This window comes from Gymnodraco acuticeps, unplaced genomic scaffold, assembly GCF_902827175.1.
Source record: "Gymnodraco acuticeps unplaced genomic scaffold, fGymAcu1.1, whole genome shotgun sequence".
In the NCBI taxonomy this organism is placed as follows: Eukaryota; Metazoa; Chordata; class Actinopteri; order Perciformes; family Bathydraconidae; genus Gymnodraco; species Gymnodraco acuticeps.
This window is the reverse complement of record NW_022992351.1, coordinates 8,782,721-8,800,619: the sequence shown is the minus strand read 5'-3', so window position 1 is coordinate 8,800,619 and position 17,899 is coordinate 8,782,721. Positions and strand designations below refer to the sequence as shown.

Below are 17,899 nucleotides of genomic sequence, written 5' to 3'. Positions count from 1 at the left end.
GGGGAAAAGGACATACATTTATTACAAACATTTTATAATCCTAACATAAAATAATTCCTGGCTGTTAAATGTATATTTAATTAAATTCGAGTATTATATGGATATATGTTTTAGCAAAGAGTTATAAGATGTTGGTCCATTCCTGTAGTGCAGCTAAAGTATTAATGAGCAGCACAAGTGCATTAATCTGCTATAGGAGGGGAAGTGACGTCGTACATAAGTATCTCTGTGGTCTTCCGGTTACCAGCCCAGCGGTCGCAGTGTAAATCGCATAGTGGATTTCCCCACACAATACCCAGCCCTGGTTGTCATTGCGAGCAGAGCCGACGCTTCTCCTGGAGGTAAACATTGACGTCTTAAACCAGATAAAAATGTTTGCAGCACTTTTATAAATGTGTGTGTTTAGTACAGAGCTCCAGAGGGCCTTGTTTACATCTAAATCCCCGGTCTAGAGTGGGCGAGAGGCGGCGACGGAACAGCGGGAGATAAAGGGGTAGCTAACCGGGATAGCTATTATGTTATAAATTAAAGAACAAAACGAACTTTTTTCCCTAGAAAGTTTTCCCCTGGTCTGCTCTGAAAGTACACAACAATTTAACTCGTCAAACTCGTGGGTTTGGCATGCCGTTACGTTGCTGCTGAATAAACTGAAGCACGCTAGCCAGGAAGCTAACCCGGCTAACGGTCAATTGACCATCCTGTTTGAGGATTTCAGTGCCAGGTTTTAATATCTGCAATGAAGGCACACCACCGAAATGCCCTGGTCAAACAAAAAAACAAATACATATTGTTAATGTTGCGTTATCGCTGCTCGCACCGCTCACTTCCCATCCCCCAATACTTGTTATCAAAACCTGTGCTGAGTCGCTGTGATACATTAGCCTAGCGAGATGTGTGTCACCCAGTTGGTGCCTATTTTTAGCCCCGACTGGGCAGAATGCGAACACCCGTCTCTCGCCCGGCGCGCCACGGGACAGGGCCGCCTGGCAGGCTCTCCCGGCTTGTTTGTTTCTTTAGCCAGGTGGATATTTGCGACGTCACATATTATCGCCCTTATCAGCAAACGGCATTGACCCGGTGTCTCTTTATACATTTAGTGCATACAAATTGCATATCGGAATTATATGTGGTGCAAAGTTTGAATCATATTCGGAATATTGTTCCCGTTCAACGTTATTGGGCTTCTTTAGCTCGTGACACATGGTGCGAAGGCAAGTGTTGGCAAGGAGAATAGAGAAGCTACCCATCCACATTCAAACAAAACAATAGCCGAGTTGTAAATCTGTGCGTAAGGGAAACCCCAATTGGACAAGGAACTACGATTTGCAAGCCTAGGGAATTTACTTTTCACAATGTAGTCTTGCATTCAGAGGAATATTATTGGGCTGGGTAATATAAGGGTTAAAGAAGGCAGTATCATATATTTGCTTCAGGCATGTAAAATCCCATGTCCAGGTACAAAGAGGATGTTCAGTGTTTTGGTCATATTCAACTTGCATACTAAAATATTTTGGAAGTCATTTAAGGGGAAAAGGATCCCCTAAATCAGGACATTTTGGATTTTAGAAATGTAAAGATGTGTTTTTCTACAATTTACCAAAATGTCTATCAATCCAGCAATTAATTATTGCTCCACTGTTGTATGCTTGCATGCATGTGTAAAATGTTAACTATATACAAGGTGTGTCTGTGTCCCGTCATTCATAAGGTTAAGGCATCTTCAGCTAATCTTGTTTAAAAGCATTAACCCATGCCTTGGGTTGCACACGTGTTTAGCGGTTCTAAAGTGTAGAAGGACAGAGGCAGGCCTGCTTAAGAATAATAAGACCACAGATGCACTCTGGAAAAATGTCAATGTTTGGAAGTGAGTAATAAATCCCATTGTTCATTGCCTATTGCCTAGAAGAGCAGCAATTCATTGGTGAGTAGGCTGTGTAGCTGAGATCAGATTGGCTGTACAGGCTGCAGACCTTGGACCGAGTCCAGTACCAGCTCATGTCTTTGAGATAATGTCTGTCTCATCTTCTAGTCTAACTGAACAGAGGCACGGTCTAAATAAACAAAATCTTGAAGCTAATTCATTGTAATCTGTATTCTTCTTACTGTACATTGTTTTGGAACTGTATTGGTAAACCGAGAGCAATTTAAACATAATCAAATTCCTTGTATTTCCACACAAGCTTGGCAAATAAAGCCGATTCTGATCATCTGTACTAAAAGATCAACTGCAGACACAGATTAAGCAAGCGCAGCCAAACGTTTAGCAACAACTGGCTGCTAGCATGTGTATCCCAGAAGCAGAATATTTTATATACAAACAAATTATATTTCCAAGTGTCCAATTTTAGTCATCCATACATATATGATTTTGCAAATTCAAGGGACAAAAGAAAAACAGATGTCGTCACTCTTCACAGTGGCAGGTGGGTTCTGAGCCCCACTGGCAAAGCTGTGTTCACTAGAATAAATATATTGTTGTTGTAAAATTAGAAACACTCCAGGCTTAGTGACTAGCCTTGTTGAAAGGGAGAAATAATTCCAACGTGAACACTTGATAGCCTGCTTCTGTTCTTTGGTCAGTAAACTAGCGTTTTCATCCATATGTAGAAATGAATATTATAAATCACAAGCTACTAAACTACCTTTCAGTAACAATGTACGAGTGAGCTATCAACAACTTTGACCACTAATAATATTTGTCTCTTTATACCCCCACAGTTTCCTCAATTACACCGCACCCTTCTCAACATCTGTTTGTACTTCACTTATTTCTCAATCTTTTTTTCCTCCTCAGATCGCTTTGTAGCCAGCTTTCCAAATGAGTAACGGGGAGTGTGACTGCTTCTGCTTCTTCCGTTGCTGCTGAGCGAACTCTCTACGCGCCTCGGGCAGACGGGAAGTGTTTCTAAACAGTGAGGCAAGCAGCTTGAACAGCACGCAAGGAGAAGAACCGACGTGGAGCTTTAAACAAGTCATTTAAGCCACTCGAACCACCGACAGGTAGGCGAGCTGTCTACCTGTCCGGGTGGCTGATCCAATCGATTGGATGTCTGTGGACATGAACAGCCAGGCATCGGACAGCAATGAGGAAGACTTTGGGGAGAACTTTGAAGACGAGGGAGATGATGATGACGATGGAGGAGACGATGATGATCAGGCCGACATTGAGGACTACTATATCGGCGTGTCCAACGATGTGGAGCAGCAGGGCGCTGACTCCTTTGACCCCGAGGAGTACCTGTTCACCTGTCTGACCTACAAGGAGAGTCAGAGGGTGCTGTTAGAGGAGGTGAACACTGTGGCTGCTGCACTGAAGGTGAGCTTGTGTGATTCTGCAATTGAACTGAGCTTCTTCACGGTCAGAGTGCTTGTGCTTGATGGCTCATCGCCACGCTGCCATGGGACAAAATGAATAGCGCGGATTCATCATTAGTTTTATCGGTATCTTTGTGCTTCCAAAGATTGTGTAGAATGTCTGGTTTGGAAACTCTATTGGTTCAGGGTTCCTCTGCTGAGTCTACATGCTGTCCTGCAGTAAACACCTTACTCCACACTTGTATAATGAGTCACTATGCACATAGGAGCTGCACAGCAACTACAGTATTCTGTTCCCAGAGGAGCAGCTGTGTTTTGTGTTTATAGAATACAAAACAATTCTAGAACAATGTGTTTATGACTTTGATTCATTGACTCCTGACTCTTTTTATTTGTATAATCTTTACAGCAGTGTTACAATCACTAAGCGTTTTTTTCTGCTAAAGGAAAAAGAGTCGGCTTATTGTATTAAAGTGAAAATAGGCAAGTCTTGGATTTGGGAACTGTGTCTTCACTGATTAGCTGACTTTCAACAGCCAAGTCACTCGGGTGTCAGAGGAGCAACATTTCAGCGATCTCTGTTTGTCTCCTTCTCTCTCAGGTTGTACCAGCGGTAGCAAAACTGGTCCTGGTGCATTTGCACTGGCACTTTACACAAATACTGGACAGGTATGTCTCTCCTGCTGCATCACAATCCTGCCTTTTTTAATTTGAATTATTGCAATCTTTCTGTTTCATCACCACTTTTTGAATTCTTCCTCCCTGTCTTCACTTTTTAAAATGTTTGGTCTAACAATTCTTTCTCTTTCTTTTCTCCTTTGCCTCCTTGTCCTTGCTTTCTCAACCTTACTATTTCCTTTGTGCAGCAGTCTTATATTTCTCAGTCTCTCATCCTTGGTTCTCTCCATGTTCTCCACAGATACAAGTCCAACTCGTCTCTGCTGATGTCGGACGCTCTGGTCCAGCCCAGCAGCACCTCCAGAACAGTCACTGTGAGCAAATAATGAGCCCAAATATTATTCACCAGCTCTGATTATACATTCTTATTCAGATGTTGTATATCCTTTTTATATATAGGGACCAAGCTAAGAATAACTTAGTAACAGCTTTCTGCGCGTGCACATACATTGTTAAACATTGTTTAATAGCCATAATAAAGAAGTACAATTCCTAATGACTTTGTTCACTGTTGGTCAAATAAGTAGTTTAAACATGAAATTAATATTTAGTTTTACCAGAAAGAATTCCGTAGGAGTTAAATCAGTTTATCGTGTTTGTTGATGTATATTTCACTTTGTTGACATGAGATGAAAATAGGACCAATATATTGCTCTTATGTTACCAATGCATTTCTTTATTATATTTTATGTTCTAAGGATGAGTTAATTTACTTTATGAAAATAGAAACCCTGTGTTTTCTTACTCTCTCCGGATCAGCGTGTGTCTGACGGCGTGTTCATGCTTTCTGTGTTTGTGTGTTTCAGCCCACCCAGTCCCTCCAGTGCGGTGTGTGTCTACAGGTCGTACGGAGAGACGCCCTGCTGGCTCTGCCCTGCCAGCACTCCTTCTGCCAAGGATGCTGGGAACAGTACTGCACTGTCCTGGTCAAAGATGGCCTGGGAGTGGGTGAGCAGAGTGTGTTTGTGTGTGTCTGTGTAGTCATCAAAGCTGGTTAGAGTGGGTGAGTCACACTTTGTTTGACGTGAGCTCCCAAGTGCCTGTTTATGTGTTGCTGTGTGTTTTTCCACTCTGGGTTTCATCACAGTCAGCCTCTGATTCCTTTGGATGTTTATTTTGGGCTATGCTTTACTGCCAGAGCAGCAGGTGTTGCAGTATGGTATTTAGGTGGGGGGGGGGGCTGTATCAGTCACTCAATGATACCGTTTTTAATGACAGAGACACTTGGATGTTTGTGCACGGGTCTATATTTGTTTACGCGTCTCTGTTCGCAATCCAATTGTGCCATAGGGCTTTGAAGGTGAGAGGTGTAATATGAGGATTGAATGACTCCCATGTGGTGTAAGATGTACCTGGCAGGCTTACCTCCCACCTATGATTATGAGTGCATGTGTATCTATCTGGGAGAACGTGTGCCTGTGTCAGCAGGAGAGCAGATGGGAGTGTGGGAGTGTACACGGATCAATTATACGTTTTGTACGGCATATTGAAGTGACGCAGCCAAAGATTTGTATTAGTTGTTGCCTATACCAGTGAAATAACATCACTTTCGATATTGAATGTACTGAACACAAACAAAACAATAGCTGAGGTGATGCTGGAGCTGCACTTGTTGCCATCTTTAACTTGTTGTTCTTTCGTCATGGTATGCCTTCTTCATCTTCCTTTGTCATTTAGGAGCAGACGGGACACTTATGGGAATGAGTCTTCCTCTTTTACATTGCATTTAGCTGACGCTTTTATCCAAAGCGGTTTACAATAAGTGCAATAATCCATCACTATTCAAATAAGAACAACAATAAACTGTTATATTCACTTCAAACAAGCCAGGCTGTTATCAAGTTGAACTCAAGTGCTTCTTTTGTTTGTTAGTCATCCGGTTGCAGGATAAAGTCAAAAAAGATAATTCCGTAATGAAATACTCACACAGTATTTACAAGAGAAATGGTAGAAGAGAAATAGTTGGATTTACAGTTTGCGAGTAGGGTTGGGTACCGAGAACCGGTTCCGGTTCGGAACCGGTTCCAACATTTCGATTCCAACGGCATCATTGAGAAATGTGTATTTCGGTTCCGCTTTTCGATGCCTGAGGAAATGTTTCTCGCCGCTCTCCGTAGCCTACTGTATGACTGCGGCGGGGCGGGAAATGTAGCGTTGTACCTACACTTCCTACAGCGTAACCTGGGACCAGGGCCGGCCCGTCGCACTGGCGTTATAGATGTTCGCCTAGGGCGCCAGATCTGTGGAGGCGCTGCGCTGACAGCTCTGGGAGGACATTTTTTTTTCTGACCGTTGGTGCTCATCCTAATTTTCGGCCTTGATGTAACAACATTCATAATTAAGTAAATGTAACACTCTTTTCACCCCGGTTACACTTTTCATTTGCCCTGTACGATGGGCGCTGTAAGTGATGAAAATGGGGGATGTTGGCTTATCTGGCGCCTGCAGCTCACAGCCAAAGTGCGAGTGAGAGAGGGAGGGCGCTGTTGTTATTAGCATCTGGTGCTAGCTGCTCTAACGGATATTAGAAGAAGATGTGTCTACAATAATGTGGAGGGAGAGTCCTCTCCAGTCAGACTGAGAGGCTGATAACTACAGCTCAGTGAGGTAAAGGACTCTGAGTGTTTAGATAGTTCACTTTAGTCTAAGTTATCTCAGTGGGTCTCAAACGTTTTGATCACAATTTATGTAAACACATATTTCCAAGGCACTCCTTTATAATTATTGGGATAAAACAGGTTTGAAATCATTCCAATGTATACTATAGGACAGTAAACCAGACATATCGTTTTAAACTGGAGAGATAAAAGAAATATGCATTAATAAAATAGTAAAATAAGATATGAATGAACAACAAAAATAAAATACGTTACATGTATTTGTTATTGGCTATGGTAGGTTATTGGTTATGTTCACATACTTATTTGATTATTAAAATGTAAACCAATCTTTTTCATATGGGTGTTTAGAGTTGTACCTCCTAGATCTAGTCTCTAGTAATTCTGCTTAAAGTGCACCAGATTGAAGCATTTTACTTTAAAATGTTCAAACATTTCTTCCCGGTATTTTCTCAACAAGAACTGTTTTTAAATGGGAGGGAGGGGTTTCCTTTGTTTCCTCAAAGTTGGACTGTTGCACTGTTGTAGCTTCAGTGGTTCTCAGTAGGGCTGTGCGATTATGGCAAAAATCATAATCACGATTATTTGGGTCAATAATTGATATTACGATTATTTTGACGATTATTCATTGACCATTTATTGAACTTTAAAACAAATAATATTTTACCAATAAACAAGATCAACAAATATGTTGGAGCGCACTTCCAAAACCATACTAAACATATATTATTAATATGATAAATAAAAATAAATTAGACCTAAATTAAATCAAACATGTTGCAGTGCACTGTCACAACCTACTGAACACTCCTTAACATATAGCCAACATTTTGGTAAAACATATTCAACATATTCCACTCAGTTAAACGTTGAAGGCTGGCCAACCGTCATGGTCCAGAAGTAACAGGAAATAAATGTTGAACTACAATTTAAGACCAAATAAAAATGTTTAGGCCACCATGGCAAATGCTGGTAGGACTGCTCATGTCATCTCTTAAAGATGTTTTGCAAGAAACACCAGCCTGTTTACATGGTCTGGTTTCAGAGATGAGCGCAGGCAGGTGACGATATTGCCACCTGTACTGAAGACCCTCAGCCACGCCCCGACACATGGGGTGACGCCGGCCAATCACAAAGCTTTGATGCGTTCAAGTGCATTATTCTGGCACAGGAAGATTATGTTACAGGACATTAACGATAAAACAGAATATTGTTGTTCTATTTTTAGACACATCTCGCGATCGACTGGTTGGGCACCCCTGGGCTAGACCATAGGTCTGTTGTGGTAGCAAAGTAGTCAGCTGAAGCCACATCTCTCTCAACTTCCCCACGGCATTTGTCATATAGTGCAGGCAGCGCAGACCTGCTGAAATAATACCGAGACGGCATCCCGTAACGTTTGTCCAACGTGTTGACAAGTTGCTTAAAGCCCTGGTTGCTAACAGTGCTAACTGGGCACATATCTTTCGCGATGTGAAATGTAATGGCACCTGTAATATCTCTGTGTCTCTGCGAGCTCGTCGCGTAGGCCGTTGCTCTACAATGCGTCCTGAATCGATGACTGTGATGATGTGATGGATGAAGTCGAGCGGCATCTGCTTTTTGGTGTATTACTGCCCGGTCGTATTGCACTTTGTGGTTGTATTTCAGACGATTAAAGAGATTGGTTGTGTTAGCGTGTGGTGCCAACACAACCTGGTAACAAATCCTGCACTGTACTTTGTTTTGCTCCACGTCGGACTCCTGAAAGCCAAAGTACTTCCAAATAGTGGAAATAGTTGTACCCTTCTTTTTAACGAGTTGCTGCTCTTGATCTGACATCTTCGCTCACGCTGAACACTCACAACACATGTCACTCCCACGTGGCCGAGTGGGCTTTTAGGGAGGGGCGAAAGCGCACCCAGCAAAATAATCGTATTTTGTCAATTATGCCGTTTTCATAATCGTCGCAAGCCATAATCGTAATCGCGATTAAAATACGATTAATTGCACAGCCTTAGTTCTCAGGTTACAGTTACATAGCAGTGAATATAAACAGACTGATTAATGTGAATATTACTGTAAACTAACCTGTGTAAAAGTTTCTCGAATAAATGTAATCTTTTTGGTGGAAGAAGCATGTATCATTTTTTTACCCTGCCCCTCAAAGAATCGGAAAGTAGAATCGGAATCGTGGAAATTCAAACGATACCCAACCCTAGTGAAGATTTGTAGACTTTCTGCTGTCCTGATATTAGTGGTAAGCTCGTTCCACCCTTTTGGAACCAGGATAGCAAAAAGGTCTTTTGTCTTTGTGCAGGGGTGCCTGTGTCAACTTTCTCCTGAAGGTTCTGATGCAGAGCAAAGTGCATGTGATGGAGTGTATAGTTTGACCATGTCTTGCATGTTGGAAGGATCAGATTCCTTCTCTGCATGGTAGGCTTCAGCTCTTGGAGAATGTAATCCTTGCTGGGTATGTGTGGTACTGTAGAAAAAATGATGTGTGTTGTACAAGTCCATACGATGTACCAGGCTTCCTGTCCTTTAGTTTAATGTTTGGAACCACAGGTGCTTGTGTATGTGCGAGTGGTAGCCTATTTGTATGCAGTACCTCTTGTGTGTTCTAACAGTGCTCTCCGATAGTCAGTCCACCTAACAGAGTCCTTCAGAGCCTGTCTGATAAGTGTTTCTCTATCAGCTGTACCAAGGACACGCTTATGATGACAGATGAACCTGATTACGTTTCTGGGTCACTGTAACTAGAAAACCAGCCGGCTGAAACCAAACCCAACCGGAGAGACTTTCTCCAAGTTCAAATGATGATTGAGTTTGATGGTGCATTAGTACAGCAACACAGACAGTAGTTGTTGCCTTTATAGGGCACTGTTATACGTATTACGTATACGCTTTACTTCATACTATACTCTGGACTCTTAATAATGTATTTGTGTGTGTGTGTTCAGGTATATCGTGTATGGCTCAGGAATGTTCCCTGCAGATGCCAGAAGACTTCGTCCTGTCGCTGCTGCCAGGAGAGGAGCTGAAGGACAAATACAGACGCTACCTCTTCAGAGACTACGTCGAGGTGTGTGTGTCCGTCTGTGTGCATCTGTTTACTCAGATGCTGCATCAAGGTCTGCATTTAGAGCAAATGACACACAGAGGCATGTGGGAAAGGAGATAAGGGAGAGAAAGCCCCTTGAGACTTTTTGATTCTCCTTGACACAGCATTAAATCTGAATCATCTCTCTAGCTGTTTTCTCTCTCTTCACCGTCTGTATCACCAGCTGGCTTTCCATCTATATATATTTATGCAAACTAAAGTCACTTTTACTGTAATTTTAAAGGATAATTCACCCATTTCATACTTTCTTTTAGTTGTGTTTACCCAGGTCTAACTGACTGATTTTTGTTGTGCTAATAATATTGAGAAAAACATACAATTTAAACTTATTTCCAGAAACATAGTTCTCTGTATTCTGGATAACAGAACTCAAGGTTAAGAATTTCTCAGTACATCCAACTTTCTTTCGGGTGAACTCACCTCACCAAGGGTGATTGAAAGCTAATTCCAGCCACTCTCATCACAGGATTGGAAACTGTGATCATGATGCATCTGCTTCTTCTGACCTGTTTTGCTTTTAATTTACACTACGTATCTCTTTCTGTCCATTAGAGTCACTTCCAGTTGCAGTTGTGTCCGGGTGCAGACTGTCCCATGGTGATCAAGGTGCAGGAGCCGCGGGCGCGCAGGGTGCAGTGCAGTCGCTGCAGCGAAGTCTTCTGGTAGGACACGCACAGCTTCAACACTTATGCCCCGGCCACACGAGGACGAAAACGGTCGTTTGCGTTACTGTTTAGTGTCATATAGACCGTTCGGCCACACGAGGACGACCGAATACGGCACTAAACGACTGCGGAAACGATAACGGGTCCCAAGGTGGATAGAACGGCATACGCAACGCTCTGGGGGGTCCAACGGCTCCGTGTGTACGCCCTATACGATCATTTTCTGATAATGATGAGGCAATAGCCCCGCCTCTCCACCTCTGCTGCTCACCCCCGCGTCAAAGTAAACTGCACACTGAATTCAGATTATTTATCTTTCTCTCGATATGGACCTAAACGCGAGTGAAGTCTAATCTGACAGAACGGAGACACCTCTCAAACTACCTAAACTAGTTATAAATATGTTTATTTTGACTGTCGGCCGGGTCACTCATTACTGGATCAGCTGCTGCATGAAACAGACACTGGCGCTGTCCGAAGAGAGGGAGGAAAAAGAGAGGCTCCGTGTATTTTATTATTATAATATATAGATTCGTTATTCATTTGTTTTAAAGCTCAATAAATAACAAAGAAGATCTTTGACCGGCACTTTTATAATTTTGTCGGAAGATTTAAACTTTAATACACGTTGACGGGCGAAAAACTCTGCCCGGTTCCCTCGGCCCCCACCGCGGAGAATAAACAGAAGGGCAACCATGACAACCATGCTTCTTCGCTGCTTTTGTGGAGGAAGTTACAGCGCCACGTACAGGCTCCTGCATGTACTGCAGCTTCTCCAGCGGTTGGAGCTAAACGGAGCGGTCTCGTGTGGGAAGACACTATCCGGATGACTATTGCGTGTGGACGGAAGCTTTTTTGCGTTTGCGGTAATCCTATGCGTTTAGCCGTTTTCGTCCTCGTGTGGTCGGGGCATAAGATTTTCACAAGAAACTACAGTAGTTAATTTAGCTTCCGTGTGACTGCAGTCAGCTTTATGTTTTACTTTGGAATGGTTGTATTCATTAACTTAATGACTCTGAATGTCATTTGTTATCCTAAAGCTTCATGTGCGGTCTCTTTCCCTTTAATATCCTGTGCAGTCTCATCCAGTCCAAGGATAAGTCACATTCTTGGAGCAAGTTCAAGAAAAAGGAAATCAGATCCAAGCCGTAGATAAAAACGAATGAATAGGAGTTGAAAGAAAGAAGTCCTTTTGAGTGATGGTCACACAGCTGGTTGTGTATAAGAAGTGATCTAAGTTTACTTATTAACTTAGCTCTGATAGTGACCTGTGTTTTACCATAACTTAAAGAAATTACCTTTTTATATTGTGTTTATTGGATTGGACCACTTTCCACAAACACCTTCCTGCACATACAACATAACGTAATCTTCTCTGCAAAAAGACAAACTCAATATAATTCAAACACAATTTTAGAAAATGGTTTTTAAAAAATGAACAAAATACATGTTTTGCACAAGTAGCAATACATACATAATAATACAGCAATATACATATCCTCCTAACTGAACATTACCAACATATTATCTGATTTCTGAATCATTTAAGAATTTAGCATTTTCTCATTTTCAAATGTGTTTTCTCTGTCAGTTTCAAATGCCGTCAGATGTACCACGCTCCCACAGACTGCGCCACAGTCCGGAAGTGGCTGACCAAATGTGCAGATGACTCGGAGACGGCTAACTATATCAGCGCTCACACTAAAGATGTAAGATGGAGCTTTACGTTTACACACTCTTACAGTCATGCACATACACTGCTGTGTCAACATACTTGCACACTACACACTGTAGTTTTGTACACGGCTGCTCAGGTTGAACACTGACACAGTTTGAGGACACATAAAAAGACATTTCACTGATTATCTGTAATTTGCTGTAATCTGCCTTTTTACCCTGATTTGATCTTATTTGTATGTGTTTTTCTCCTCTAGTGTCCTAAGTGCAATATCTGCATTGAGAAGAACGGAGGGTGCAATCACATGGTGAGTCAGAGATGAAAATCACCCTTCCCTGAAACAGGAAATGCAAAAGATCCTTTCTGCGGGCTGAAGTTCTCAAGTTGAATAGTTTCACACTTAAGTCACTGCTGGTCCGATTTGTTACCTGGCATGTGGGCCTTTTCTCTAACAATGTCTAAGCTTTATGGATGACAAAGCAGTAACAACAAACACTAAATCCTTTGTTTTTAAAAAAAGGTTTATGTGTCGATCTGCCCGAAATAATTGAAAATAGTAATTCGCTGTCTCTCTTTGTTTTTCAGCAATGCTCCAAGTGCAAACACGGTACGTTTTTTGATAATCCAGTGAAGCATTAACGCACTGTTCCTTTATATCCACCTACTGGTGGAAACACAGAAAGTAGCAGCAGCTATGATTCCAAGATGATATTGAATAAAGGTTGAATTATTCCTAGTGAAAGTTGATGCTTGTAGATCTTGTTTTTTGCTTTGTTATCTTTGGCTAATGTTGGCAGGCAACAGTCCTAAGGGAGTTATATAGTAGTTAACGTTTTCTAATTGCATCTACCAGTACACCTATAACTCCCATAACTCACCAGTTAGTTAGTAAAATGGTATCCCTTTTTTAAATGAGGAATGTGGTTGAACAGAACGGTGGTTAGTCATCTGAAGAAATGGAACATATATTTATCACCAATCCACAGCCAATATTATCCAGTTTAGCGGAACAGAGTTGACCCTTTAGTCTGTTCTATGATACAAATGTTGACTTAGTGTACATGCTGTGAAATGCATGTCCATAAATGTGTATTTTGTCTCGCCTCAAAGACTTCTGCTGGATGTGTCTTGGTGACTGGAAGACTCACGGCAGTGAATACTACGAGTGCAGCCGCTACAAAGAGAACCCTGACATAGTCAACCAGAGCCAGCAGGCTCAGGCCAGAGAGGCCCTCAAGAAATACCTCTTCTACTTTGAGAGGGTGAGCTTTTTCTATTTAGCTCGAGAGAAAAAACTAAATCGAAATTTAAAAACACTTTGGGATAAACTATAGGGGTTTACAGAATCAAACCCGTAGAGTTGGGTTGGATTCAAAGCCTCATAAAGCTGCTTAACATTTACATTTTGGGATTTGAGGAAGATTACATCATGACAGATTTCATCCTCCACTGCCCATAGCCATTCTCATAATTATAATATCACAGCACACTGTTTAAAGATTTAACCAAAACATTTTATCAACAGACAGACATCCAGCATACCTTTTTATTTCTACAGGGGAAATAATTGTTCTGTTGTTATCTCTACCCCACCAGTGGGAGAATCACAACAAGTCTTTGCAGTTGGAGGCTCAGACGTACCAGAGGATCCAGGAGAAGATCCAGGAGAGAGTGATGAACAACCTGGGAACCTGGATCGACTGGCAGTACCTGCATAACGCTGCAAAGCTCCTGGCTAAGGTACTGCACACTGAACCTGCACTGTCTGTTCTCAATGCAGAGGCAGCATCACAGTTAGTGATGGAAGGGAAAGAGATACAAAAAAAAAGTAATCTGCATAAAATTGAACTATAAAGTAACTTTGTAAATATTATACCTGGCAAGTTTGTTTAAATGTATTTAGAAATGGTTAAGCTGCTTACAGTCATCAATTCAGACTTGTAACTCAAACAGTGTTTATTTAGCTTGGTTTATGTTGTTAAATGGTCTGGAAAAAAACACAAGTGACCTGATTCACTTTCTGTTTTCCTCATTGGATGATTTTAAAAGTTTCTAGCATCATCATTAAAGATCATTTCAATCAATTACAAGGTGCCTTCCTTTATTCTGACACAGTCTGACTTTAAGTGAACATTTCCCAAACTTTGCTTCTTCTCTTTTGCAGTGCCGCTACACCCTGCAGTACACGTATCCCTACGCCTATTACATGGAGTCCGGCCGGAGCAAGAAACTGGTGAGGAACAATATCTCTCCACCCTGTTCATTACTGCAGAACACACATTGTAAAATAACATTAGGCGCATTCACACCGCAGTACTTTTCCCTCAAAGGTTCATCATAACTTAGTTCATCAGAACTCTTTAGTTCTCATGAACTAAGTACAGATCGCGTTCACACCGGAATAAGTTCCTGAGGGAGGATTAGGCAAATGAAGCTGCTGACGTCACTTCTTCTTCTTCTGCTTTGGGTTTACTGGCAGGCCGCAAACAACTTCACGGCGTATACTGCCGCCCAAAGTCCCCGACTGGAAGTCCCCGGAGTTGGGGACTGGCTTCAGTAGAAGCTTCTACTGAAGCCTTCCGAGTAAATCGCCAGAACGCCGACACCTCCTCATCTCCACCGCTCCCATGTTTTCTTTTGTGTTGCCATAAGTTAGTCTCTCTGCGTTTCTGCGCTGAGCTAATGCTAATGCGAGGATAATAAAATGGCGGCTTCACAAAACTTTTTGGGAGTTTTACGGGGCGTGGTTTGCAATCCACCCAGCCAATCAGACATAGGAACCTTTTTCTCCCACGAAAGTACCTGCTCTCTAGCAGGGACGGAAAACTGACGGAAAAGGGGGTAAAAAGGTTCTCATGAACTAATTTAAGTTCCGGCTGTTTTTGGTGTGAACGCGACATTTTGGAACTATATCGGAACTAAAGTGGGAAACGTACTGCGGTGTGAACGTGCCTATTGTGACTATATTAATGGTGATTGCTGTCCCTCTCTGCAGTTTGAGTACCAGCAGGCCCAGCTGGAAGCAGAGATAGAAAACCTGTCGTGGAAGGTGGAGCGGGCCGACAGCTCCGAGAGGCCGGTGGTGGTAGGAGAGGGAGAGCTCTGCGCCAGCGACAGAGGGGTGAGAGCTTCAATACGGATCAGTGTGATATTTGATACAACCATTCATGTCTCCATTAGGATTATATTGTTTACTCATGTAGGTAACAGCTGCACCGATTGTTTCACAATCGCCGCCATGTAGGGGGCATGATGGAGCGTGGGTAGGGGGCAATTACAATAATTAATTATGCACCCGCAGGAATGCACATGCTTAAAATGGACTTGCACACATTTAAAAAATAAATAAATAAATGGTCGCAAATACAAGGGTGATTGCATTTAATTAGCTTTTGGTCCTCATTTTGAAGAAGAGGAATACATACTTTAGGGAACATTTATTTTTCTCTGTTATATCAGAATACATTTATTCGTCCCAAAGAGGGGACATTTGCATTTGTTATAGCAAGAAAAGAGCTTCTTAATATTGACTAAGAAGCATGCATACAAATAATATTAAAGATTTTAAAAAATACACAATTTACAAAATACACATCTGTTTTGAAGAAAGAGCAGCCAGGTATAAAGCTAAAGGTGAAATTCTCTAACTTGTTCCGTCATTGCTTGTCTTGAACCAGTGACCATCCAGTTCCCAGGCCAAGCCCCTATGACTAAGAGACCGCCTGCCCCTGTTAATGCCTTAAGAATAATACCGTTCTGTTTTTATTTCAGGATCTGGAGAATCAGATGCACATTGCTGAGCAGAAGCGACGCACGCTGCTGAAGGATTTCCATGACACCTGAACATCCCTCGCCACTGCAAAGCACCAGCATCTCCCTCCTAACTCCCCTCCCTGCTTTCTACCTTTGCTTCCTCTCATGACCATCCCTCGGTGCAATCATACTTACCCCACCCCCTTCTGCTCCTCTACACTCACTCATTTGATTCTTTCCTTCTGTCTTTCGCTCCTGTCACTCCCAAAATGCTGCAGGGTCACAGAATGGCACGATTGTATCTCCCTTTTCCTCATCATGCTCACCTTATGTACATGTTTCGGCTACAGAGCATCATGTTCACCATGGTTACACTTTGATGGTCTTTACAGATCTGATGATGAAGGTCAAATTGTTGAGGTCAGAAGCAACAACATTTTTCCTATGATGCTGGAACAAATATTACAGAATATGTAAAATGATGAAAAAAATGTGTTAAGCAGGCAAAGAAGATGTGGGTAGTGGACAACTTTTTCTTTAAGGAGACAGTGATGATAATGGATCTGTTTTCCGTGGTTTCACATAGACCATAATGACAAAGGGCTGGCAGTTGTAGTACTAACTGGATTCCCCTGAACACATTTTTTTTTTCTTCAGTTGACTCTCCAAAGCTGCAAAAGGTTAAATGACATAAATTAGAAATAAATTGATTATGACGTAGTATTTCTAGAAAGTTTAATGAATGAAGCTCTCAACTAGTGAAGTGTGATCCTTCTAGATGGAAAGTGCCACTGTCACTGCTTTGGCTTTGAGCAAACTTTATTACCAACCAGGACGATAATATACAACATAATACATATTCTGACATCATCCCTGTACATGGTGTGTTTACTGTTGACCTCACATACTCCTGATAATTAACAGATACCAGTATTTTCCTACATATGATGCATGTTCATGAAAACAAAGTACTAAAGCATAAGAATAATGTTTGTTTAAATAATTGATTTTGTTACCAATCTTTCGCAATAAACGCATCGTCCTTCCCCCTTTGGTTTGATTTATAGTTTATAACCTGACGTACTACAGATCTTACTGCTAGCAGATAGTTGCAAGTTGTTATGGTCAAAGTGAAACTACTAAATAACTAAAACCCATTTGTGTCTCTTTATGCTGTTGTACTGATTCTGTTGCTTTGTGTTCAGCTAGCGTATATCCAAACCAGTGTGAGCCAGACCTCGTTAAACCTAACACTTGCACCTCCACTGATCAGATTATGAAGTTAAGGGTAATCTAATCCATTCATACACACGACAGGACCCACCTGCCATCATAGTCGGAGCATTATTAGCACGCATTAACACATGCTCAAACAGTCATTTACAGAAAATAAACATTAACAGTTATTGTTGTTTCCTCCTTCCTCCCCATCTTGTGCTTCTCTTTACATTCATACCCAGTTTATGTTGCTCTTTGTTTTCTCCTTTCTTCTTACTCACATTGTTCACTTATCTTCTGGAAAATGGCTGTTAGTTGGAAAAGAAAAAAATACAAAGAAATTGTTGTAGTTTTCAACGGTTGTACATTAATACAGAAATAGAGTTACTGAGAGTTTTTAAAACCAGACCCTGTCTCTTGTGTGGTCATTACATGCACACACACAGACAAACTGAAAGATCTCATTGAATTTAACTTTAAAGTTGATAGAAGTGAATTACATTTAAATACAATTTAAAACTATCAATAACAAGCCAAGAGAATATAAAATAAACATGCTAAAATATAATGAAACAGCTACAAAATAGAATAAAAAAGTAACAGTGCAATAATTTGATTTAAGCAAATGGAAACATCTACATTCTTGATTTTTTTTTTTAAACAAAATTGCTACAAACCTGACGGGATTGGGAAAAAGTGCTTGTGTGTATTTGATGGTTAAAGAAATGCTAAATCTACAGGCAATAGCGGAATGGTAATCACTCTGGCTACAGGCATGGCCGTATCCACCATTGAAGTAATTTTTTCAAGGTGTATTTAATAAAAGTTGTGAAATAACTGCACATAATTAACAGGGTTCCTTGTAGTAGTT

At 41.4% G+C, this 17,899-nt stretch overlaps 1 protein-coding gene across 1 annotated transcript; it reads left to right on the top strand.

The window, feature by feature from the left end:
* The first annotated feature begins 226 nt into the window (after positions 1-226).
* arih2 (ariadne homolog 2 (Drosophila)) lies at positions 227-17,216 on the top strand. The gene is made up of 15 exons (XM_034208940.1): positions 227-341; positions 2,795-3,316; positions 3,917-3,984; positions 4,235-4,307; positions 4,800-4,941; positions 9,554-9,675; positions 10,267-10,376; positions 11,971-12,088; positions 12,314-12,364; positions 12,643-12,664; positions 13,168-13,319; positions 13,654-13,797; positions 14,222-14,290; positions 15,053-15,178; positions 15,829-17,216. Exons 2-15 carry the CDS (start codon positions 3,047-3,049, stop codon positions 15,898-15,900), a joined length of 1,539 nt encoding a protein of 512 aa, XP_034064831.1. The 5' UTR covers positions 227-341; positions 2,795-3,046; the 3' UTR covers positions 15,901-17,216.
* The last annotated feature ends 683 nt before the right edge of the window (positions 17,217-17,899 follow it).

What these genes read in the sequence shown, in the direction of transcription:
- arih2 (XM_034208940.1), top strand. Translation starts at nt 3,047, where the DNA reads ATGTCTGTGGACATGAACAGCCAGGCATCGGACAGCAATGAGGAAGAC. An exon ending in CAAAGATGGCCTGGGAGTGG is followed by an intron (nt 4,942 to 9,553) that starts GTGAGCAGAGTG and finishes GTGTGTGTTCAG; the next exon opens with GTATATCGTGTATGGCTCAG. An exon ending in CGCTGCAGCGAAGTCTTCTG is followed by an intron (nt 10,377 to 11,970) that starts GTAGGACACGCA and finishes TTTCTCTGTCAG; the next exon opens with TTTCAAATGCCGTCAGATGT.